Below are 25,109 nucleotides of genomic sequence, written 5' to 3' on the forward strand. Positions count from 1 at the left end.
CTTAACATTGTACTACCTTTATCATTCTCTAAACCTGAGGTGTCCAACATAGGAGCCACCAGCCATATGTGGTTCTGGAGCACTTGAAACATGGTTAGATGGAGATGCTGTCACATATACATTGGATCTCAAAAACTTATTATATTGCTCATTAAAAAAAAAAAAAATTAAGTCCAGTACAGTAGCACATGCTGTAAACCCAGCAACTCAGGAAATTGAGTAAGGAAGATTGCAAGTTCAAGGCCAGCCTGGGCAATTTATAAGACCTCATCTCAAAATAAAAAATAAAAAGGGCTGAGATATAGTATCTCTCAGTTCAACTCCTAGTACCTAAATAAATAAATAAAAATATTTTTTAAGGGCTGGGAATATAGTTCAGTAGTATAGCACTTGCCTAGCATGTGTGAAGCCCTGGGTTCAATCCTCAGCATCACCAAAAAATTTTTTTAAATTATGTATGTTGAAATAATAGCATTAATAATATATTGAATATATTGGGTTAATTATATTATTAATTTTATCCTTTTTTACTTTTTAAATGTTCTATTAGAAAAATTAAAGCCACATTATGTGGCTTGCATTATACTGCTATTGGATGATGTTGCTTTAAACCAGAGCTGGCAAACTATGGTCAATGTGCCATGTTCAGCCCCCAGCCTGCTTCTATAATGCCAGAGAGCTAAGAATGTATTTCACATTTAAAATGTGTGTTTTTTTTTTTTTTTTTGGTGCTGGGTATCGAACTCAGGGCCTTGTGCTTGCAAAGCAAGCACTCTACCAACTGAGCTAATCCCCTGCCCTAAAATGGTTTTTTAAAAAATCAAAAGAATTTAATCTGTGACACATGAAAATTAAACAAATTTCAGTGGTCATAAATGGAATTTTATTAGAAAAGAGAACTTATACTATTGTTTCTCCCATTGAATAAGCTCTCCTAAGGCACATATTTTTTTTCTGGTTTAGCAAGTTATCACCAACACCTAGGATAGTACGTGGCACATATTAGGTATTCTGTAAATATTTATAGTCATTAAAATTTTAAGATCTAGATGGTGGGTTATGTAGGGAGCATTACTTAAAGAATATGAATCACCACTGTTACAAGTCATTTTTTGTCTCCTTTTCCAAGCTGGAAGAACTAAGATTAATTAAGCTCCAAAGCAATTCCCCACCTACTAACAGGAATGGAAATGCTGGTGTCCCTCTGGTCTTGGAGAGACACAGGCACTGCTGATGACAAGAGAAACACAGGTTTTATAAGCAAAATAACAGTTTATTTTTATGAATTCACGATTCCTAATACTTTTTTGGGTCCCTCTTAAAAGGGAGAGGTGAAGCTGTCCCAGTTATCAAAAAATTCAAATTTACTCTTCTTTGGTGGACTGGCAGTCAAGGCGCTTTCATCTGTGTCTCCCGGGTCAAAGGTCTCTGCTGCCTCCAGCAGCTCTTTGTCACTTTCATCTTTCTCAAAGGACTTCTGGAATAGGTCATAGATCGTCTTCTGAGTTGGGTCCTTCATCAGAGATAGAAAAGAAAAGATAAGAGGAAGAACCCATTTCCTAGGCTCCAACACTGACCCTCCTCCACTGTGGCTGGTGAGAGAGCTCTAAGGTCAGAGATGGCATATTTTAAGCCATCACGGAGATACATAGTAACCAGTAGAGACCATTTCAACAAACTACCACTAATGTTGCTTCCTGCTTCCTGACATCTTACTGTCTCTGTGCTCATTGGATTAGAAATAAAAAGAAACACAAGGAAGCTGCTTTTACACTATAATTTATCTTGGTATGTTTTCTAACTTCCCACATTAGTTTTTCAGTATCGAAATAGATCTCACCATCTCATTATCTGCAAAGCCTTTCTAAACTGAAGGGTTAGTTAAACTGTAATTCTGTGTGTTCAGCCATGGATTATGCCTCATTTTCAGGGATACCTGTCCCTACTTCTGATGGCCTTAAAGCTACAAATGATCAAGATGTTCAGCAAATGCTTCTGTCCATTATTGGCAATGGCACAGTATTAAAACCAAGCCCAACAGTGACGACATGACACATGACAGGCTCACCATCACCCCTGCTGATCTCTCCCAAGTCTAAATTTCCAACCCTGACCATTTCCAATCCAGAGGTACATTTAACATCTCCACTGACATCCATAAAATTAAACTATTCAGAATTAAAATTATCTCTCAGCTTACTCCTACAGCCTATCTTTGAAAGTCGACCAACATTCTCATTGTGCCTCTACTTGAAACCACAGGGTATCCTGAGTCCTTAGCTCATTCAAGTTTCTCTCCTGTTCTCTCAAGTCACTCTCTTGACTTAGACCACGCCACTCCTCACTTAGCACTTGCAGAGTACCAAGTTACCAGAGCTCAACTTCTGCCTCAGGCTTCTTCCCAACTCCATCAGCCCCAGATTCCTGCCAGCTTGATATCCCTTCAGGCCACCCTTTAGCAAGATTTCCTTTGTCATATCATTGTGTCTTCTTTACCTTATCAAGTTTAAAATTGGTTCCTAGCTTTGCAGTTCTTTTTAAATTATTTTTTGCCTTTTGGTGGCACTGGGAATTGAATCCAGGGGTACTACACCCCCAGCTCATTTTGTTTCTTACTTTGAGATAGGGTCTTACTAAACTGCCCACACTGGCCTCAAACCTGTGATCCTCCAGACTCAGCCTGCTTTTACAAAGAAGCTTCTTTTACACTATATTTATCCAGGAGTGGCTGGGATTACAGGTGAGTACCACTGTGCCTGGTTCCTCACTCTTCTTTTACAGAATCCCTCCACTTTGATAAAATGAAGTTCCTTGAAATCTGATTAAGGGAACATGTCATGTAAGAACTCTAGATTATTCCATTAACTATACCCCATATCTCCTGCCTTTCAGAATCCCAGTCTCTTGGAGCAGGGGGTGAGTGATATTAAAGACCATTAAGGTCAATCTCAACACATTCCTCACGCCTTCCTGAAGGATGTACTCCTCAGCTTCTTTCTGAAGGGGTGCATTGTCAAGGAAGTGCTGCCCTGTGAGACGGCCCCTTCTCAGTAGAAATACCTATTGAAGCACATTGAATTATGAGGGCAACACTATGTGCTAACTTGAAGCATGCATAATTAATTGGAAGCAAGTTTCAAGATCAGATTAATATTTCATTTCCCCTCTCAAAAGGAAGCCTATCTTCCGGAGACATCTATAACCTGTTTTGCTTTTGTCTCCTAAAAAAGTGGCAACATTTTATTTTCCTATTTAATAAAATTTTCATTTCTATCTTAAGAAAATAAGTTTATAAAGTTGGTAATAAAAATGCTGATAAGTCTCATTTGCATTATCTTGCACTTATACTTAGGTATAAATCTTAGCTAACTCAGGGTAACTGATGGAAAGACAAGAATGAGAAAAATGAGTTCAAATGAGGATCCTTTAGAACTAGTGTTCTTTCTTTTCCAAGGGCAGATAATAACCTAGGTTCTATAAGTATAATCACCACTCCAACTGAATTCAAGTTCTTTTGAGAGCTTAATAATAAGGTTGTCTTAAAATTGCCTTTACTGCTATTGCCTAAAAGAATTATTTACAGTTAACATTTAAATTAAATATGACCTGAGTCATATTTGTCCCAATAATTATTTTAGGAAAAAAAGATCTATTTGTTGAGTAAATGTAAGTGAATAATCAAATTCTCAGACTCTTAAGTCTTAGAGTCACCTATAAGATTTTGTTTATTTAATTCAACTTTTTAATTTGTTTGGGGGTGCTAGGGACTGAACCCAGAAGTTCCTTACCCACTAAGCTATATCTCCAGCCTCGTTTATTTTTTATCTTGAGATAGGTCTCACCAAATTGTCCAGGCTGGCCTCAAACTTGTGCTCCTCCTGTATCCGTCTCCTAAGTAGCTGGGCTTATAGGTGTGCACTTGGCTTAAACTCAACTGATGCTCAATCAGCAATTGCAAGGAGAAAGGCACCTGCCTGCATGAGGCTCAGACTTGACCCAAACTGTCCTGTTATTCATCCACAAGCCCCAGTCCAGGAGGCAGCACCTCCTGAGTAGATATCTTCTTAATCAGCCACCTGAGCTTCTGAAGGCAAGTCAGACTTAGGGAATCTCTGAGTCTCTTGCTCCCTGGTGTTTCACTGAAATGGGGGAGCAAGAGGCAATGGCAGCAACCAGGCTGGAGTGTGCAGCCAGGGCAGATGTGGTGAGCACAGCACTGTCCTCTCCAAAGGCCAAGAAGCCTCTGACAAGGCACACCGAGTCATGGAAGGATGTTCACTGGCCTCTTTACACTCTGCTATGAGGGGCTGATGTCACAGAAGGAATGCTGGGCTAAGTTGAGCAGATTTGTATCTTGGGCTGATTCTACGGCCCTGTGACTTTGTGCAAGTCCTATTCTCTGCCATGTCTCAGTTTACCCACAATAAAATGGGGAGATACTGACAATAAAATGGAATGACAGAGGGGAAAATGTTCTTTGAAGCAGTGCTCTATTTAAAACACTCCCTATTCTGTGCTTGGGAAAAACTGGGCAGTAGCCCTGCTGCATGGTATGGACTGATATGTACCTCTCACAACACTACGACAGTTACCACAGGGAGTTTTCCATTAATTTTGAATGGCGTGATGGAAAAGGCATCATTTGGCAGCCTTGGTTTTTAAGAATCTGAGGGCATGTGAGAAGCATCTAGTAGAATGTGTACATGGACTGCAGGCCCATCCTTCTCAGCTCTGGGCTGGGGAAGGTCCCCAGGAGTGAATCACACCTTTCCATTCAGGACCCATGGGCCCGGCAGACAGCTTAATGCCTCCCTCTGCCCTAGAGACAAGGAGCCATGGCTGCATTTACCTTGTAGACGTAATCAGTGGCTTCTGTCATTTCTGAGAAATTGGTTTCAGAAAGCCCAGCTTCTCCCAGAACTTTAATCTTCTCTTGAATCATGGGCCTGTGGGGGAGAAACAAGCTGCAGTGAACACAACCTACTCAGAACAACCCTCCTGGTTCTGGTGGGACTGCTTTGTGTTAACTGTTTCACGTCTGAAATATTTGCCCCCTCTCAGTGGTTTAAAAAAACAAAAAACAAAAACAAAAAAAAAAAAAAAACAAACCTCTAATTTGGGGTTTCTTAGTTTCAGGGTCAAAATTCTTTTTTAATGGAAGATGTGTAGGAAATAAACGTTGCCTAGTTACAACAAAACTTTGAACCTGGTGAGGTTGTGAGCTGCCCAATTAAAAAATCCATTGAAGAAACAGAGGGGAGGAGAAGTGGCCCCCATATCCTGCAAAACTTGAGACCCTAGCCCTAAGACTGTGCACAGAGAAGTGGAAACTAATGAGATGGGACTGGGAAAAAGCATGGTGGGAATTTTTGCTTAGGTAGTAGACACAAACCTCCATAGTTGAAAATGTGACCCAGCTAAATCACTAAATAAATCATCCACGGTGAGCCCCTCTTCTCTGTGTCCAGCAAACAGTAAGATGTGGCCTATCAAGCCATATATTACAAAAGAGGAAAGGAGGCTGTCTCCTGTCCTAACAATCCCTCATGGCTGGGAACAGAGTGTTTTATAAACCAAATCCCATCTGTTTCATCATTATCAATTCCTAATCAGTTCCTCTCCAGGACTCAGGCCAGTGAGGAAGGAGTCAGCTCCCTTTATTACTACACGATTTCCTCCAACATCCTGAAACCCCCAAGAATGTTAGTGACAGAGGTCAAAAGTGATCCAGATGAAAGTGGGAGTCATTGCTAACGAGTCTTCTTTGTGGATTCTCAAAGCCCTCAGCAAGAACAGAAGCACTTAAAAAGCAAAGAAAGCATATCCTGTATCCATCCTTGCTGAGCTCCAAATCCAGTCACCCAGCCAGGCATACCAGAGGTAGTCATCTGCGGTGCCTTTTGCCACCAGGTAGTGAATGCCCACAGAGTTGGTCTGCCCGATGCGATGCACCCGGTCCTCAGCCTGGATCAGCACCTGCATGCACAGGGATCAAGGCAGCTAGGTGAAGGCCTGATACAGTCCGGCCCACCATGCAGTAGGCCTCTTGTTCCTGAGCCCCACCTCACCCCTTCCTCCTCAAGGCATTTCACAGTCTCTTAGAACTGTAGACAACTTGCCCTCTAGCAAAAGAACTAAATACAACCCGCGATGGACCTAGAAGCTGCAGCAGTACTCTGGGAGTGGCTTTCTGGTGGTGAGCACTGCACTAGGTTCTGTGAGTGGAGAGCGCACAGAGGCTCCGCTGACAGGCTGGGTGCAGAGGGACAAATGACAGAAGCCTGGCACATTTCCACTTCTTGTCTCTGTGAAATGAAAAGTCACATTCTAAATTCCTAAAAACAGGGGCTGGGGATGTGGCTTAGTGGCAGAGTGCTTGCCTACCATGTGTGAGATCTGGGTTCAATTCCTAACGACAAGCGGAAAAAAAAAAAAGAAAGAAAGAAAAAGGTAGAAACATCACATTCATATGTGAATAGAGGGTGGTGTGGTGTCTTCATATAATATTAAGCCCCCATAATAAATAACTACAATCAAGAGCACTGTTTTGTTATGAATAGCTTCAATCTCAAAGTCCACTAAGTTGCTAAGGTGTAGCCAGTGAAACCATACCGTATCAAAATTTCAGAGGAGAAATAACCTTTTTTTTGAAGCATAGGAGGAAATTTTATGAGTTCAAACAAATGACATATCTGTTGCCACAGCAGTCCCTTGATTAGGTGTGACCAGGGATACATGGTGATATTCAGGGAGCACTGGGACTATCACTATTAAGCCCCCTTGGCTATAGTAGCTCACAGCTACAGTTAATAAAATGGGCCTGGGTGGAAGGCCAGAGGCCTGGGCTGCTCCTGCCACCATACATGCCCCCTGGATGTACAGCAATGGGTCCTGGCTTGCTGCTTGGGCCCCTCCACTTCCACTCAGGTTTTTTCATTGATAAAATGGACTCGATAATCCAGTTAGCTGTGAAGACCTAAAAATTAGCCAACAGATGTGCTGGCTTAACAAGGAGTGAGAACTGACCTGTGAGATTCTAAACATGGTTAGGAGGGCAAGTGGAAACAGAAAGAAAGACAGTGGCCCTGGGGAACGCCCGCAGAAACCACGTCTCCCAACTGACACCAGCTCCCCCACTGCCCCCGCCACCAGCATGCCCAGGGGAGGTCCAGTCTACTGTCCCTTACCCCTGGGTTCCAAAAGAGCTCGGCAAACACCACCAGGTCAGCGGAGGAGAAGGTGAGGCCCATGTTGGCAGCAGTGATGGACAGCACTGCCACTGCGTGCCTCTCGGACAGCTGAAACTGCTGGCACAGGTCCTCTCGGTCTGCTGAGGGAGTGGAGCCATCGATGCGGATGTGAGGCACTTGCTGTGGGGAAGAGGAGGGAAACTGAGGTAGGCTGCAACAGCACCTGACTGTGGCCATGTCAGCCACACCCAATCAGGGCCCCAAGGGCCACGCTGCACTGCTGTTGAGCCCTCTGCTTTCAGGGTTTTGCTTTTTTTAAATTAAAATCTGTATATTCACACAGCATTGTAAGAGAGAATACAGGATCCTCTGTGCCAGGCTCCATGACATGGTAACACTTTGTAAAACTATGGAACATATCATAACCAGGATTCTGACTTGGATGCAGTCTGCTGGTCTTCAGGTTTCCCATCATGTGTGTGTGTGTGTGTGTGTGTCTGTATTTGTTCTACAGTTTTGTCACTTTGGTAGGTTTTCATGTATTTACCTCCACAGTCAAGATATGGAATGGTTCCAACATCATAAGGATTCTTTTGTGGCTCTTCTAGAATCATGCTCACCTCTCCTCTCTTTCCCCATCCATCCTGCATTTCTAAAACATTTCATTTAATGACTGTTACAGAAATGTAACCAGAATGTGTTACTTTTTGGGATGGACTTTGTTGACTCAGCATTGTTCTCTGGAGATTCAGCCAACCTGCTGCCTACATTGGTAGCTTGTTCCTTGTTATTGCAGAGAAGTAATCCATGGTACCTATGTACCATAGTTCAAAATCTCACCGACTGAAGGACATCTGGGCAGGTCCAATGTGGAGCTACCACACTTAAAGTGGCTAGAAACATCTGTATACAGGTTTTTGTGCAACCATAGTTTTCATTTCTCCATGTAAAGCCCAGGGGTCAATTGCTGGGTTGTATGGTAACTGTATATTTAGTTTTGCATTTGTTTTAAGGAACATTTATTTGTTTCAAATGATAAACAATGTAAGAAAACAGAGATATTAGTAATCTTACTAACCTGATTTTTTTGTCCTTTTTTCTCAATGAGTATTACCATGCTATTTTTTCCCAATAAACACACTGTAAATGAAGTAAACTACTTAAAGTTTTCTAAAGTCTTATTTTTAATGGCTATATTTCATTATGTGACAATAGCATAATTTAGCCATTCTTCTATTTTTACAAATACAGAGAGTTTCTAATTTTCCCTAAAAAGGAGTGGTTGGCAGTTGTCCATCAACAGGTTATTGAGTTGAAACAAAAAACAAAAGAAAACAAAAATCCCTGTGGGATATCTACACAATAGGATTCAGCACTAAATAGGGATAAACAAGGATGAATCCCAAAATAAACTGAGGAAAAGAAACCAGACCAAAAAAAAGAGTACATACTCAATAATTCCACATTTTAAAAAAGTCTAAAAAATACAAACTAATCCTACTGAGAGCCATGTAACTGTCATTATTTGTTTGTCATATAGGTTGCTATTAGTTACCTTAGCTTATTTCCTTATATTAATTTTTTTTCAAACTGCCTTGCCAAATATGCCAAAGTACAAAATAACTGATAACACTGCTATGTGTATGACAGAATGAATTTTTATTTCTGGGTAAATTTAAACAAATTTTCCTTAGCAACATTATCCCCACCCCATGATTAGTCACATGTTCATATGTAACTACTTCTATACTTCGGGTTTTAATAAGGATCTTTGATTCATTTCAATTTACTATGGTAAATACTAAGGTAAGTTTCATTTAAGTCTTCTTCCCTCCTCAACTACCCAGCCAAATACTCAAACTTTATGTATCAAGTAAATTAAACTTGATTTGTGATGATCCTTGATTATATGTTTACTTTCCATTTATACAACTCTCTATACTATTCCACCCACCTGGCCACCAGTTCCTGGACCTGCATGACTCAGTTTTAATTGCTGGTGCTAGTATCTTAAAAGAGATTTTATATATCTGGAGGGACAAGTCTTTCAACACTGCTCTCCTTTTTCAAAGCTTCCTTAGTTCTCTCTCCTGATTGTTTTTTGAGATGTACTTCAGTACATAGTAACAAGATGCCTCCTTTAAACAAATCCAGTTGTAATTTTATTAGAAATAAATTAAACTTACATATTAATTTGGGAAGGACTGGCATTTTTATACTTTTTAACCTTACTATAGAGGAGCCCTCTGGCACAAGTCTTTCCAAGTCTCCATCAGTTTCTATAATTTTGGGGTAAGATTAATAGGCACTATTTTTTGTTATTGTGAACTTTCCTTCTCCCCATTACATTTATTAATTAGATATAGTTTTAAAAAATAATTTGTTTTAGTATATTTATTTGGAATCCAAGAACCCTACAAAGCTCTTATGCCTTCTAATATAATAAAACTAATACAATAAACTAATATAGTATATTAATAAACTAATAAGTTTTCTAATATAATAAAAATAAATAAGTTTTCACATATAAGTTTTCTAATTAATTGTCTTGGGTTTCTTGAGAACACCCATGGTTCTAGTTTTAACCCCAGGGTTATAGCTTTGAATCTTACTGGCCTGCTTTCTGCACCAGTTCATATGCAAAAATCATACCAGAAATCTGTCTCAAAATAAAAAAATAAATAAAATGGACTGGGGATACAGGCTGTGGTAAAGCATCCCTTGGTTTGATCCCCAGTACCAAAAATAAATAAATAAAATAAGTGAATAAATAAATCTGAGAAACCACCCTGGACAACAATGATATCAAGTAAAACTGAACATGAACCTATCCAATGACCATGCAAGATCATGTCAAACATACAGAAGGCAACAAAAATATACAGATACAAATATATATATATGTATATATTTGTGTATATATATGTCTGTATACATACATACATATGTGTATACATATATATGCACACAAACATATACATGTATATATGTATATATATTTGTGTGTGTGTGTGTATATATATATATATATACATATATATATATATATATATATTCATATACACACACATATGTATATAAATACTCAGATAATAGCAAGCAAAAATCATAAATATGTCCCTCAGTGGGAGGACAGGTAAACTGCTGTGCAGTCATCCCAGGAGATGCTACTCAGCAGCTAAAGTGTAGGAACCATATGTCACAAGTGGGGGAAAATCTCAAAAACAATGTCTAGCAAAAAGAGAAACTGCGAACTCCAGAACACTTACACTATGCTACCATTTATGCCAATTTAAAAAATGTACACAAATGGAAATTATTTATTCTTTAAGGATACAAACTTTCAGAGTAAAGTATACCAATATGAAGGGGAAGAGTCTACGCTAATTTCAGAATAATGAAATCATCTCAGGGAGGAAGGAAGAGGAATGGACTCAGAATAGAGGGTCCTAAATGTTTCACTTTATTTGCATGGGCAATTTAGTAAGACTCTGTCTCAGAGTAAAAAGTAAAAAGGGCTGCTGGGCACAGTGGCACATGCCTGTAATCTCAGCAACTCCAAAAGCTGAAGGCTAAACCACTTAGCAAGATACTATCTCAAAATAAAAAATAAAAAATAAAAAATAAAAATAAAAAGGGCTTGTGGGTTTGGGGTTGTAGCTCAGTGGTAGAGTACTTGCTTAGCACATGTGAGGCACTGAGTTCAATCCTCAGCACCACATAAAAATAAATAGATACAATAAATAAAGATATCATGTCCATCTACAACTAAAAACAAACACACACACACACACACACACACACACATTTTAAAGGAGGGCTTGGGATGTGGCTTAGTGGTAGCGCCCCTGGGTTCAATCCCTGGTACCAAAACAAATAAAATACAAGCAAAACACATACACTTTCTCTCTTTCTCTCACACATACAAACCCACCCAAATCAAAACAAAACCCCCTTGAAATGCAGTAAAACTTTTCATTTATTAAGTCTGGGTGGTAGATACATAGGTGTTGTATATTACTATGTACCCTCGTGTGTTAAACATTATACAGTTATAAACAATGAAGAAAGACAAAAAGAAGTTTATGGTCCTAAACTTAACCAAAAGTGAAAAGGAAGTAAAAATACTATGTGTTTGTTTTTAAATTTTTATTTTATTTATTTTTTGGTTTTTGGCACCGGGGATTGAACCCAGGGGTTTTTAACCAATGAGCCTGTTTTTTATTTTTTATTTTGAGACAGGGCCTGGCTAAGTTGCTGAGGCTAGCTTTGAACTTGCAATCTTCCTGCCTCAGCCTCTGGAGCCACTGGGATTACAGGCGTGCACCACCTCACTCGGCACAATGTGTAATGTCCTTAGAAATCCCTCCAGATATCTTTTGCTCACTTTCATGAGAGTTATAAAACTCCATACTGAAATGTACATACTGCTGTGTGTGATTAATAAAAGCACTTAGTAATGAGGAGGCAAAGGAAAGAAAAAAGGACATTCATATAATACTTGTCTCAAAGGAATTATTTTTGCCCTCGTCAAACCGTAGTTCTGTGTGAGGAATAAAGGAAGAGTCACTGGGGTGATCCTAAAGCAAGATGGTTTAGAGCACAGAGTAAATTAAAAGTGACAAAGCTGGGGAAGTATTCTGACGCCACTGTGATCCTACGACTAAGAACTCTTCTTCAGAATGTTTCGGCAATGTTCCTGGAAACCATCACCTCACTTGTTTGCTTAGACCTGAACTAAGCCTTCTCAGAACAACTTGACACATAAATTCTTTTTGCTGAACTTCAAAAGGAGCTTACCTTTCTCTCAAGTTCCTTAGTGATAGCATCCAAAACCACCTTGTGGTGTGCAAATACTAGAAACTTCTCTCTTCCACTTTCCAGGAGGTCCAGGATGTATTCACTGCATTTGATAATGACAAGAAAATAGATTAAATATAGTAAACACAGATTCTAGTGAGATTAATTAAAGAGATTATATCGATAGCAGGTATTTTCAAGGTACTTGCCTTCCCCAGCTCACCTACTCCCTTGTTTGAGAGGTGACCTCTGTCCATCTCCCTCATACCAGGTCATATGAACAGAAGTAAAATGAGCAGTTTCACTGAAGCCATCTTCTGCCATGTGCAGGAAAAGCTCTATACTTTATCCATCTCACATACAAAAATAAATTGAAATATTCGTATGCTTCATGGGTCTCTGGCATGTTACTAAAACATTCTTACTAACAGGGCCATGGAAGATAATTAACTGTTTTCACATTAATTATCATGAAAGCTATTACTTTCATGATAACCTGTTTTCTACACAAATTGAAGTGTGTAAAGTAAATGTGAAATACCTAGGTAGTGAGTTCAGGGATTCTTGATAGTACATAAGTTTCTGGAAGCTCAGTACTGAGATATAAGTGGCAATATTCAGTACTGAAATATAAGTAGCCTTTCCTGGGTTCAATCCCTGGTACCAAAAAAAATAAAATAAAATACAAACAAAACACATACACTTTCTCTCTTTCTCTCACACATACCACCCCCCCACCCAATCAAAACAAAACCCCCTTGAAATGCAGTAAAACTTCTCTTTTATTAAGTCTGGGTGGTAGATACATAGGTGTTGTATATTACTTTGTACCCTCGTGTGTTTAAATGTTATATAATTATAAACAATGAAGGAAGACAAAAAGAAGTCTCCAGCTCTCTGCCATTTGCATCTCAGATGACAGAGGCCACAATGATGACTGGATTATTTTCCAAGGCAAAGAAATATGATGGAGAGGATACCAATGCTTGGTCTTCTTTTAATTTACTTTTCCCCATCCACTGTGTTTTTTGTTAACATCCTACTTATTTTTAAGCATGGGCTTAAAGAAAGGCTGTTGCTCCTGGGGAGCTGTATGGTGGGAAACCTCCTAGCCAGCAGAACCTCTCTAGGCTTCCCCTGGGATCAGCATCCAGAGGGTTCATAACCCAAAGAAAAGGAAAGTCAGCACAAGGGACCACTGCTCTGGGAAAACAAGTTCCCACAGCCACAAGAACACTTGCCCTGCCTGAGGTCCCCAGACAAGGGCATGTCCAGGGCCTTCCTTAAGGAAGGGCAAATCCCAGCAGCTTCCAATTACAGGCAGGTATGGAAGGGTACGACTGCCTCCAAACACCTAAGAATTATTTTCAAATAATATTAAGAAGGACCAAGGTTGGAGTTCAATTTCCTTAACTGATGAACAAACCAAATCTACTTTAATTATTTTCAGAGACATAAAATTTGCCATGATATAAGTAAAAAAGTTTATTGTTATAGCACCAAGAGTCACAGGGCCATGAAATCAACTTGGTGAACCCATAAAAACCTCTGGCCCCAATTTTCCTAATGCCACTCTCCCTCCACATCTGACATGTTTATTGCTCTTGCTACAAGTCCCTCTGTTACCAGTCTGGAAATATCTGCTGACCACAACCTAGTCTGTTACACTAAAGATTGCCATTAAAGTGAAAACAGACAACAGAGGAAATTGAGGTTTTTAAAAAAGATTTACAATCTAATTTCCAATAACCAAATAAATGTGTGACTTGGTGTCCCAATGACTTATAGGAGATATACTCTGCATTTTAAAATGTGAATTATTCTACCAGTTCCTTTCTCTCTTTTTATTTATTTATTTTTAGGTACCAGGGATTGAACTCAGGGGCACTCAACCATTGAGCCACATCCCCAGTCTTATTTTGTATTTTATTTTTAGAGACAGGGAATCACTGAGTTGCTTAGTGCCTTGCTTTTGCTGAAGCTGGCTTTGAACTTGCAATCCTCTTGCCTCAGCCTCTTGAGATGCTGGGATTACAGGCATGCACCACCAAGCGTGACTTATTCCACCAATTTCACAGGAATACTATAAATATGAAATGAGTTAATAGAGGTAAAATGGTTTGTAAACTATAAAATATTGTACAATTCATCACAGGATTTTTGAAAAAGTATGTACATGGTATGACCAAAGTAAAAGGTGAGGTGGTAAAATGGCTCAACTTAAATTCTCAGGCTGTGGGCCAGGTACCTCAAGAGAGAGGCACTGCAGACTCTGAATTTTGTAGGTCATGGGCGAGGGAGCCAGGCAAAGAACTCACCCCCTTGCCCTCTGTTACTCAGAAGCACATGAGAAATGGCTTGGTGGGGGAAATTCAGATTAGTTTCTGAGAGAGATGCTTCTAGGCCATAAAAACCACACCTGGAGTTCATGAGTCCTATAACAGTACCATAAATGAAAAGAGCAGTGCCCAGGGGAGAAGGAGAGACAGTCAGCAGGCTTCCTGTGGGGCATCCAGCTCTCAGTAAGGCGGGGACTGTCCCCATGGTTAAGGGCAAGGAGGAGGTCTGCAGGCCAGGGGGTCTGGGGGCTGAATGAAAATGTGGGGCAGGGGGCTGTTTCTCAATTTATCCAGCTATCTCAGTCCCCACAGCCACTCTCGCACCAGTTGACCCACACAAAATCCATTTTCATTGTAATTTAACCACTTGGCCATTACACTGCCAGAGGGAGGGAAGGAGGGATTAAACCAGGCAAAGTGCACATCGTTAGAATTGCCTCAAGTTACCCATAGTGAAATTTGAACAATTGAGATTTGTTTTTTCTTTTTTTAGAGTCAGTAATAATTCTAAGAAAAGAAATTATTACTTCAGCTTTAGTTTAGGTAGAAAGAGAACTAAGTGTGTCAATGACCACTCACCTGTATCTTTTTTTTTTTTTCTTTTTGAGTAATGGGGATTGAATCCAGGGGCACTCAACCACTAAGCCACATCCCCAGCCCTATTTTCTATTTTATGTAGAGATAGGGTTTCATGGAGTTGCTTAGCACCTTGCCTTTGCTGTGGCTGGCTTTGAATCCGTGATCCTCCTGCCTCAGTCTCCTGAGCTGCTGGGATTATAGGCATGCACCACCGCACTGGCTCAAATCTTTTGAACAAACTTTAACCTTTGTCTCGCGCCCCCCCCCTCCAAATAATGGCTGAAGCCTAGTGTCTTTGGTGAAGACCAGAATATCCCCAAAGGCAGCTTCTCCCTCTAATTGTTCTCCTAAAAGCAAGTGACCACAGTTCTCCTAGCAAAAGAAAAACTCTTCCCTTTTACATGTGTGTCAAGTCCACCTTCCCTTTGAGTAGCCTCAGCCTACTTGGGTCAAGACAGGCTCTCTTGGGGACCCCAAGCACAGCCTGCTGAGGCTCAAGTTACAGGGTGACTAATGCTTGTGGGTAATGAGGCCACAGGGGATAAAACTTGTTTTCAAAGCAGTTATAATTCTAATCTTTGATCACTTCTTAGCAATAAAACCATCCTGGCACACTAAAATAATAATCGTTTTAATTTTTATAGACAAAAGGGAGAAAGAAAAGGATAGGTTGACACATGATGACAACTTACATGACACATGGGATTTTAGCTTCAGCTGTTCTGTTGAAGAAGACAATGAGAGCTTCTTTCTGCTGCTGTTTCTGTTGAAAGAAAGGTTGAGACCTTGAAGACCACTCTTGGGGCTCTGGGATAAGCTGACCAACTAGTGCTACTCAGCTTTACCAACACTCACCACCAGTCAATGGAGTCAGAGATCCCAGACTCTGACACTGACTTATTTGCTTCCTCTTGGCCAAGTCATAGGAACTTCCTGGGCTCAGGTAGAATCAGTGTTACAACTACCCTGTCTTTCTCTGAGAACTGCTGGAGAAACCTAATTAGACAAGTGTTGAGAGCCACAGCCCAGTTGGAATGGCCCCTGGCATTTTGCCAGAAGTAATGGTTGAGGGCTGGAGATGTGGCTCAAGCGACCTGGCATGCGTGTGGCCAGGATTCCATCCTCAGCACCACATACAAAGATGTTGTGTCCGCCAAAAACTAAAAAAAATAAATTAAAAAAAAAAATTCTCTCTCTTTAAAAAAAAAAAGAAGTAATGGTTGAGAGGCGAGCCATTAAGATGATGCTGGATTGATTCAATTGTATATTAGAACTTTACTGTCTGGTAATAGGGCGCACAGCCTGGTGGGGTTCCGGGAGAGTTCCCGGGGAGTTCTGGTTGGTGGGTGGTGTTCCTGGGGGCCGCGGGGGTAGCGGTTGGGAGAGTTCTCGGAGAGTGTGCGTGGAGTGCTGTTTGGAGTTCAGGCAATAAAGTTTCCTGTTTGAACATACAAGTGCTTTGTGGCGGCTCGGTGATTTGTGCCCAGCCAGACTGCGGCAGACAAGGAACATAAAAGATCTTCTGAAAGGCATTTCAGGTGGGGCTTCACCACACGCATCAGACTCATAGGATCCACTGAGATGTGGCTGTGGCCACTCACATCTATTTCCTGTAGCGCAGTGACAACTTACGTGTGGTGTTTGCCCAGCTTGTTTTCTTCTGTCAAATGGTGTCTGTGCCCCACTGACCAGGCTCACCTCTGTCCAAGACTTACTGAAATCACTTCATCTGGCTTTGACTGTTCTAATATCATTTCACAACCAATACTCATGTGTTTTCAGCCTGCCTCCTAAAGAAGGGACTTCACTACCTGGGAGAAGAAACCATATTCTCTATGGTTTGTATCTAAATTAATCCCACTAAAGAGTACCATATATATAAAGAATGCTAACGCTGGAGACACTCAGCTACGATCACTCTGACCTCCCAGCAATGCTCCTCCACCACTGGTAAGGCAGTGCTGTGGTCCTATTTAGTGAAGTACTATTCAAAAGAGTGACTGAAAATAACTTAAAGGCCTAACTAAAACAATTGACAAAACTATAGTATTGCTATCTGAGAAAACACAATACAGTCTTTAAATACTATATTTTAGCTGACATGGGATGGTGCATGCCTATAATCTCAGTGACTTGGGAGGTTAAGGCCACAAGATGAAAATTGCAAGTTTAATGCCAGCCTGGGCAACTTTGCCAGAATGTCTTAAAGATTAAAAAAAAAAAAGGAATCTCCATACTGCTTTCCATATTGGCTATACAATTTGCAGTCCCACCAGCAATGTATGAGTGTACCTTTTCCCCCACATCCTCACCAATACTTATTGTTGTGTGTCTTCATAATAGCTGCCATTCTGACGGGAGTGAGATGATATCTTAGAGTAGTTTTGATTTGCATTTCTCTAATTGCTAGAGTGATGAACATATTTTCATATATTTGTTGATTGATTGTATATCCTCTTCTGAGAAGTGTCTGTTCAGGTCCTTAGCCCATTTGTTGATTGGGTTATTTGTTTTTTTGGTGCTTAGCTTTTCCAGTTCTTTATATATACACTAGAGATTAGTGCTCTTTCTGATGTGTGAGGGATAAAAATTTGCTCCCAGGATGTAGAAAGCAGTATGGAGATTCCTTGGAAATATGGAAATGGAACCACCACCATTTGACCCAGCTATCCCTCTCCTCGATCTATTCCCAAAGGACTTAAAAACAGCATACTACAGGGAGACAGCCATTTCAATGTTTATAGACAATTCACAATAGCTAAACTGTGGAGCCAACCTAGATGCCCTTCAGTGGATGAATGGATTAAAAAAATGTGCATATATACACAATGGAATTTTATTCAGCAATAAAAGAATAAATCATGGCATTTGCAGGTAAAAGGATGGTTTGGAGAAGATACTGCTAAGTGAAGTTAGCCAATCCAAAAAAAAAATGCCAAATGTTTTCTCTGATATAAGGAGGCTGACTCATAGTGGGGTAGGGAGGGGGAGCATGGCAGGAATAGATGAATTCTAGATAGGGAAGAGGGGTGGGAGAGAAAGGGAGGGTGCAGGGGACTAGCAAGGACGGTGGAATGTGATAGATATCATTATCCAAAGTACTTGTATGAAGATACAAATTGGTGTCAATATATTTTATATACAACCAGAGATATGTAAAATTGTGCTGTATATGTGTAATATGAATTGTAATGCATTCCGCTATAATTTTTTTAAATCAATAAAAAATTAAATAAATAAATTAAATAAAAAGGGCTGGGGATGTAGCTCAGTTGTAGAGTGCCCCTGGTTTTAATCAAAAGTATTATACATACACACACACACAAAAAAAAAAAAAAAAAAAAAAAAGAAACAAAACAACAATAACAACAAAACTGTTTTAAAAAGAACACTTAACAATATGGAAAAGCCTTCCTGGCAGCTTTGTAACTTGTTTTTCTTCCCACTTGATGGGTGTTTGTATGATCTGAATCTGCTTTCAAAATATATATACATATATGTATATATACATATGCATATGTACATATACATATATACACATACATATATGTATATGTACATATACATATATCATTATCCAAAGTACATGTATGAAGATATGAATTGGTGTCAATATATGTATATGTATATATGTATACGTACATGTACATATGTATATGTTTATGTACATATGTATATGTTTATGTACATATACATATATGTATATATATTACTTATTACATAAATAATGTATCATATATATTTGGTTTATTTATAGGTATACACAAATATATTCTGTGACTACTTATATATAGGTATATATGAATGTGTTTTAAACAAAATATACATATTATAGAAAAATATCCAAAATTATGTGCTAAAATTATGTGATAAAAAAAGATTTTTTTATGGTACAGCAATAAAACAATAACTAACATTTATGCACTACTTATTATGGGCCAGTGTTCCAAGATACATAAGTGCATTAACTCATTTAATAATCAACATTGCTATGAGGAAGGTACTATTATCCCCATCTGCAGAGATGAAGGGAATTAAAGCAAAATGTTGAGTGATCTTGTCACACTACTACTAAAAACTGGGTAAGTGCTTGACCACTGAGTGACATTCTCAGCCCTATCCTATTGCATTTTAAATGTGGGAGAAATCAATAGCTTTAGCTTATTAAAAAAAAAAAAAATCACCAACCTTCATTAACAATCTCACTTCTTTTGCTGGTTACGGGCCAGAATATTTTAAATAATCTGAATTCTTTGTTCCTGCCTCCTAGACTTTTATTAAATTAGATCCACTGGAGTTCTCAAATTATTTTTCTGTGTTGGAATTTTGAATGGATTGCCAAATGACAAGGGTGAACAGATATTGTCACCAGGAAGTCTGCATTGACTTGCTCTATTTTTCTGCTTCTGGACTTGCTGCTCAAAAAGTGGTTTTAGACTAAGAATGATTACAGTAAGCTTTCCTCAGCTTGTGAAGTAATATCTATTATTTCAGCTGAAAAATGAGAAAAGGCTTTCATTATAACATTATATTTTATAAATTGGCAACTTCACCTTGTCTTCTGTGACTTGAAGCATTTTTTTTTTTTTTAATGTCCTCCTCCAGATGGAAAAGTGTGAAGAACAAAAAATTAACTCCTGACAGGCTGTTCAGCAGGGCTCAGCAGAACCCACACCACAAGCAAAGCTGCAGGGAAATAGAACTAAAAAAGTAGGGACAAGAACCAGTGTGTGGGGTACTCAGTAGAGGATAGAGGCTTGACCCAATCAAGAAAACACCATTACCCATTTTAACTCTTTGAACTTGGTTGGGATTTCACAGCTGGCCAGGGTTTGGAAGGGATGTCTGTGGTCATCAAGTCCAACCAGCCAATGCTGGCTCTGGTTTCTGAAGGAAGCAAGGGCGATGCTCCTGCTTGGATTCATGGCTTACAACTGCACCATGTCAGTGGCTTTAGAAGTAGAAAGGTTTTGATGGTCCAAAGCAGAAAGCACACCAAGTTCACTTTCTACTCAGATCTATTACAAAAATGAACTTATATTAAAGAGCACAAAAGAGCACTAAGATTTCAAGGACTTACTATCAAAAAGAATTTAGTATCTAATTTCAGTGATACACTGAAGGTAATGTGCACCAACTCAATTTTTATCTTTCAGACATAGGCAATTTGTCTAAGACTCCAGGGAACCAGACTGCAATTCTCAAGTGCTGGATTGAGAAGAGCTCTGGGCTCTTTCTCAGCTGGAGTCTTAAAACATTACACTCTAATTTGTTTTGCAGATTATGAATGTAAAGCCCAAAGTTAAGACTCCAGGGAGTTTTTAAGACAAAGATGACAATCACACAATCGGCAGGACCCTGAGCAACTGGCTCTGTTCTTATGTTCTTCCCAGCACCAAGGCAGGTTGTGGCTCCCCTTCCTAGATACAAAAATATTAAAACATCCCCCTAAATTTAAGGGACCAAAAGCTGTAAAACATCCAACATCTTCATTTTCATGGATTAACTTAATTTCATATCACCAATAAACTCTAATATTAAACTTTCAGGCTGCATCTGAAATCTTTTTTTTTTTTTTTAATGTTTTTCAGGTGTTGATGGACCTTTATTTTTTATTTATTTATAGGCAGTGCTGAGAACCAAACCCAGTGCCTCACACATGCTAGGCAAGTGCTCTACCACTGAGCCACAGACCCAGCCCAAATATTCAGATCTTTGCATTTAAAAGTAGTTCATTCCTGAATTTTTTTCCCATGAATATATTTACTGTGAGAGCTGGGTGTGGCAGCACATGCCTATAATCCCAGTGACTCTGGAGTCTAAGGCAGAAGGATTGCAAATTTGAGGCCAGCCTGGACAATTTAGGGAGGCCCTAATCAACTTAGCAAGACTCTGTCTCAAAATAAAAAATGAAAAGAACTGGGGATGTAGCTCAGTAATAAAGTAGGAAAAAAAAATAATTATTATTATATAAGGGAAAAAATGAGAAAAAAAATTCCACTTATTATATTTTTCTTGTTTTTTTTTTTCTTTGTTTTTACAGGGTTAGGGACTGAATCCTGGGCTTCATGCATTCCAGGCAAGCATTCTACTACTGACCTACATTCCTAGCTCTCATTCACTGAATTTTTATCTCGACCAAGAAAGGACTACCAAGATTGATTTTAGCAACAGAGCACCTATTTCTACTGAAATGTAATTTTTTCGGGGGGTACCAGAGATCAAACTCAAAGGCACTCAACCACTGAGCCACATCCCCAGCCCTATTTTATATTTTAGAGACAGGATCTCACTGAATTGCTTAGCACCTTGTTGCTGAGCTGGCTTTGAACTCGTATTCCTCCTGCCTCAGCTTCCTGAGCTGCTGGGATTATACTGAAGTGTAATTTGAGAACACAGTTCTGTATGTCCACATCAGTACTTCTGAACTTTGGAAACTTCACAGCAAAGAGATTATGCTTGCTTATTTCCTTGGGACCATCCAGATTATCATATGTAACACAATGTAAATTAAATAGTGTAACAATTTACCAGTGCATCTTCTATACTATCCTGTTTCTTAAAAGTTACCAGTTATCTTTGCTCACCACCAGATAAAATAACAGTAAAAACATTGCACATTTTATCTGCTGTCATTCTAATTTACTTTGTAATATCCCAGAAGGCTGAGATCTCATTTGTATCTAAGTTTCTTCATATGGAGCAATATCGAATCCAAGTAATGCTTTGTGATTATGTCAAAAATTATAAATTATTGTTACTTTCTTGCCAATGAAAACTACAAAGTTTTATCCAAAGAGGACAAAAATGAAAGTAGTATAGATAAATTCATAGCACTTAGTAGAGTGCAACACTGAAGACAAAATAAAAGTATATTGAGGGCTGGGGATGTAGCTCAAGCAGTAGCGCGCTTGCCTGGCATGTGTGCGGTGCTGGGTTTGATCCTCAGCACCACATACAAATAAAATAAAGATGTTGTGTCCACCGAAAAACTAAAAAATAAATATTAAAAAATCCTCTCTTAAAAAAAAAAAAAAGAAGAAAAAATGTATATTGAAAAGATAGAACACCACAGTGGGAAGAGCCCTAAATCACTGGGGTAAAAGCCAGTTCTAGCCTTTGCTGCTGCCATGGAACAGCAGTGAGACCCCAGGCAAACTGCAATCTCTGTGAGCCTGTTTTCCTTCTCTGAAAAATGGGGATGCCAGCTTCCTGCCTACCATAAATAGCTATATCTAAGTAGGATTCAAAAGGTTTAAAGGTTTAGCCAGTGTGGTAGCACACTCCTGTATCCTAGCTAGCTACTTGGGAGGCTGAGGCAGAGGAATCACAAGTTCAAGCCCAGTCTGGGTAATTTGATCAGATCTTGTCTTGAAATAAAATTTAAGAAGGGCTGGGAATGTAGTTCAATGGTAGAACACTTGCCAGTATGTGCAAGGTCCTCGGTTCAATCCCTAGTACCTCCCACCACACACACACACACACACACACACACGCGCACACACACACACACACACACACGTTCAGAGGGTTTGAAAACTGTTTTGTTATATAAATGTCCATTTGTTATTCTGACTAACACAAACCAAAGGGAAGAGCTAGAGGGTTAACATGTATCAAAAACATGTAGGACAAATTTTCTAACAACTGTTACAATACCGAGGCATTCTCAAAATACACTAAGAGTGAATTTCAATTTTCTTTGAGGTATTCAAAATTTTTTATATCAGTTTCAGCTCTCCGAGGTTGGAAAGCCCAAGTAGTCCCAGCCCCAGGACATCTGGGGATAGAGACCAGGTTAGACTGCTCACAGGACAGGAGCAAAAGGCAGAGATCCCTCTTTGTTCAAGTAACTTCAAGTGATAGATGAACCCCAGATAAGAAAAATAAGAAAAAAAAAGGAAAAGGAAAAAGCCATTCTGTCACTGCCCTAGAGTCATTTGTATGACCACAGGTTAATAGCGATCCACACAAATATAAAACCACAATTTAATAAGATATTTTCAAAACAGATCAGGTAGGCTGAGAAATAAACTGGCTGGCTCTTCCTGCCCAGGGAAGTGGAAAAGGTGCTGGAAAGGCAAGTTCAGAGAACTCAGGGTCATGTGCACAGAACATTTTACAAAAAGGAACCCCCGTGGACATGACTGTTTCCACATCCTTCACCAGCCCCACACTCACAGTCTGGCCCTGGGTCATTTCCATGGCTGCAGCATCCAGGCTGGCTCTGGCCCTGGCACTCATCCGTCCTGGGGAGACCACCACCGTCTTGCGCTGTTTGGCTGGCAGCTGGGAAAGGACGTCAGACTTGAGGCGTCGCAGCATGACCGCTTCTTCCAGCAAGAGCTTCAGCTCCCCGAGGTTGGAGGAGCCAGAGTAGTCCCAGCCCCAGGACATCTGGGGATAGAGACCAGGACAGACTGCTCACAGGCCAGGCAGGAGTCCCTCTTTGTTCAAAGAATTTCAAGTGATAGATGAACTCCCAGATAAGAAAAATAAGAAAAAGAAAGGAAAAGGAAAAAGCCATTCCACAACCTGGCACTAACCCTGCCAGCTCCAAATGCAAAAAGTCCAACAACTCGTGCTTGTTTTATTAAAAGACAGAAAACTCTGCTTATCAGACTATTACTGTATATTAAGTAGAGTCATAAATCTTCCCCAAGGGTTCCCCTTCAGAATTCACTGTACAATGTAATAAACAATGTCAGTAATATCTGTATTTGAGACTTAGAAGGATTTAAAAACTACTATTTCTCAATATCGGTTTCAGCACCCAACCAAGTACAACACAGCTAATGCAACTGCGGTCTTGCTGTGGGCGGTAGAGGCTGAAGCTTGGCAAGAGGGGCCAGAACACAGGCTTGTGCCAGTCTGGCTGAAACCAGAGGGTTCTTGGGGTCCTACAAAGTCCTTCACATACATAATTTCCTAATTTTGTAGCTCCGAGGAGGCAGTGAACTTAAATATCTATGCCTTCTCACATGGCTAGGGAAGATGTTAGCAATTAAAATAAAAACCTGGGAGTAATTCAGCAAAACACTTGCCTAGCATGCATAAGGCTCTGGGTTCAATTCCCAGCAATGCAAAAAAACAAAACAAAAACCAGTCAATAATAAAATAAGAGACCCTATCCTCCACTACAATATTGCTGGAGACAGGGTTGATTTCCACAGACTTTGCACAACTCTGGTGAGCCAGTGTGTCTGCTGCTTTGCATTGCTAGCTGCTCCATCCCCTCCAGCTCCACATGCCCTGGACTATGAGCTGCCTGAGGATAGGAGATAGGCTTGCTAGCTTCACATGGCCCACAGGTCTACCATAACAGTGGAGACAGGGTAGGATCCTGTAGATCTATATTAAATAGAGAATAAAGAAATAAATGAATCAAAGCTGTTTCTTGGGCTGGGATTGTAGCTCAGTGGTAGAGCACTTGCCTAAAACGTGTCAGGCACTGAGTTTGATTCTTAGCACCACATAAAAATAAGTTAATTAATTCAATAAAGGTATTTTTTAAAAGCTGTTTCTTCTTAAAAAAACAAACAAACAACAACAACAAAAACCCCAAAAACAAACAAACAAAATAACACCTTGAAATTGCACTTGGGATGTAGTCCAGTGGTAGAGTGCTTACCTAGCATATGTGAGACATATATGTGAGACATATAAGGCCCAGGGTTCAGCCACAGTACCACAAAAGAAACAAACAAACAAACAAAAAAAAGCAAAAAACTTCACCCCTCTGAAATCAACTGAAAGTTCTCAGCAAATACCTGAGACAGCCAGGAGATAGCAAATGAGCTCAGCGTGGGTATTCCCTTCTTAATGCATGAAGCTGGAGGGGGCAGGGGTGGGGGGGAAGCAGTCTGCCTTTTGAGCTGCATTTAAAAAAAAATGTTGTGACCAGGTGGATATCATAATTAATTTGGGTATTATGCTCCTAAGTTTAATGTTGTTACCTCTTAATTTTGCAGGTTAAAATCCCAAATATTAAAGATTTAAAATTGGACTTTGGAATAATCATAATCCAACAAGCTCTTACTGAAAACTTACTCAGACACTGGGCTGGGTAAAAGGAAGCATGAAGAGACTCTGCGGTAGGGCTGGGATGAGAGCAGAGGAGGGAATGGGAGTGGTCAAGGATGATGCCTGTTTCAGATGTGAGAAACTGAGAGGGGCAGGCTTGAAAATGAGAACCCAGGAA

General features: G+C 39.8%; 1 protein-coding gene across 2 annotated transcripts in view; it reads right to left on the minus strand.

Annotated features, from left to right (window-relative positions):
- Positions 1-919: 919 nt before the first annotated feature.
- Positions 920-25,109, minus strand: part of Smarcal1 (SNF2 related chromatin remodeling annealing helicase 1) — a 60,749-nt gene continuing 36,559 nt past the window's right edge. For both annotated transcript variants that reach the window (XM_076865969.2, XM_076865970.2), the window contains exons 12-18: positions 23,090-23,305; positions 15,601-15,671; positions 11,991-12,093; positions 7,188-7,370; positions 5,876-5,976; positions 4,850-4,946; positions 920-1,513 (exon numbers count right to left, since the gene is read on the minus strand). In XM_076865969.2, coding sequence (XP_076722084.1) covers positions 1,319-1,513; positions 4,850-4,946; positions 5,876-5,976; positions 7,188-7,370; positions 11,991-12,093; positions 15,601-15,671; positions 23,090-23,305 — 966 coding nt within the window. In that variant the 3' untranslated portion in view covers positions 920-1,318. The remainder of the gene's footprint in view (positions 1,514-4,849; positions 4,947-5,875; positions 5,977-7,187; positions 7,371-11,990; positions 12,094-15,600; positions 15,672-23,089; positions 23,306-25,109) is intronic.

Source organism: Callospermophilus lateralis, chromosome 9 (genome assembly GCF_048772815.1).
Source record: "Callospermophilus lateralis isolate mCalLat2 chromosome 9, mCalLat2.hap1, whole genome shotgun sequence".
Lineage (NCBI taxonomy): Eukaryota > Metazoa > Chordata > Mammalia > Rodentia > Sciuridae > Callospermophilus > Callospermophilus lateralis.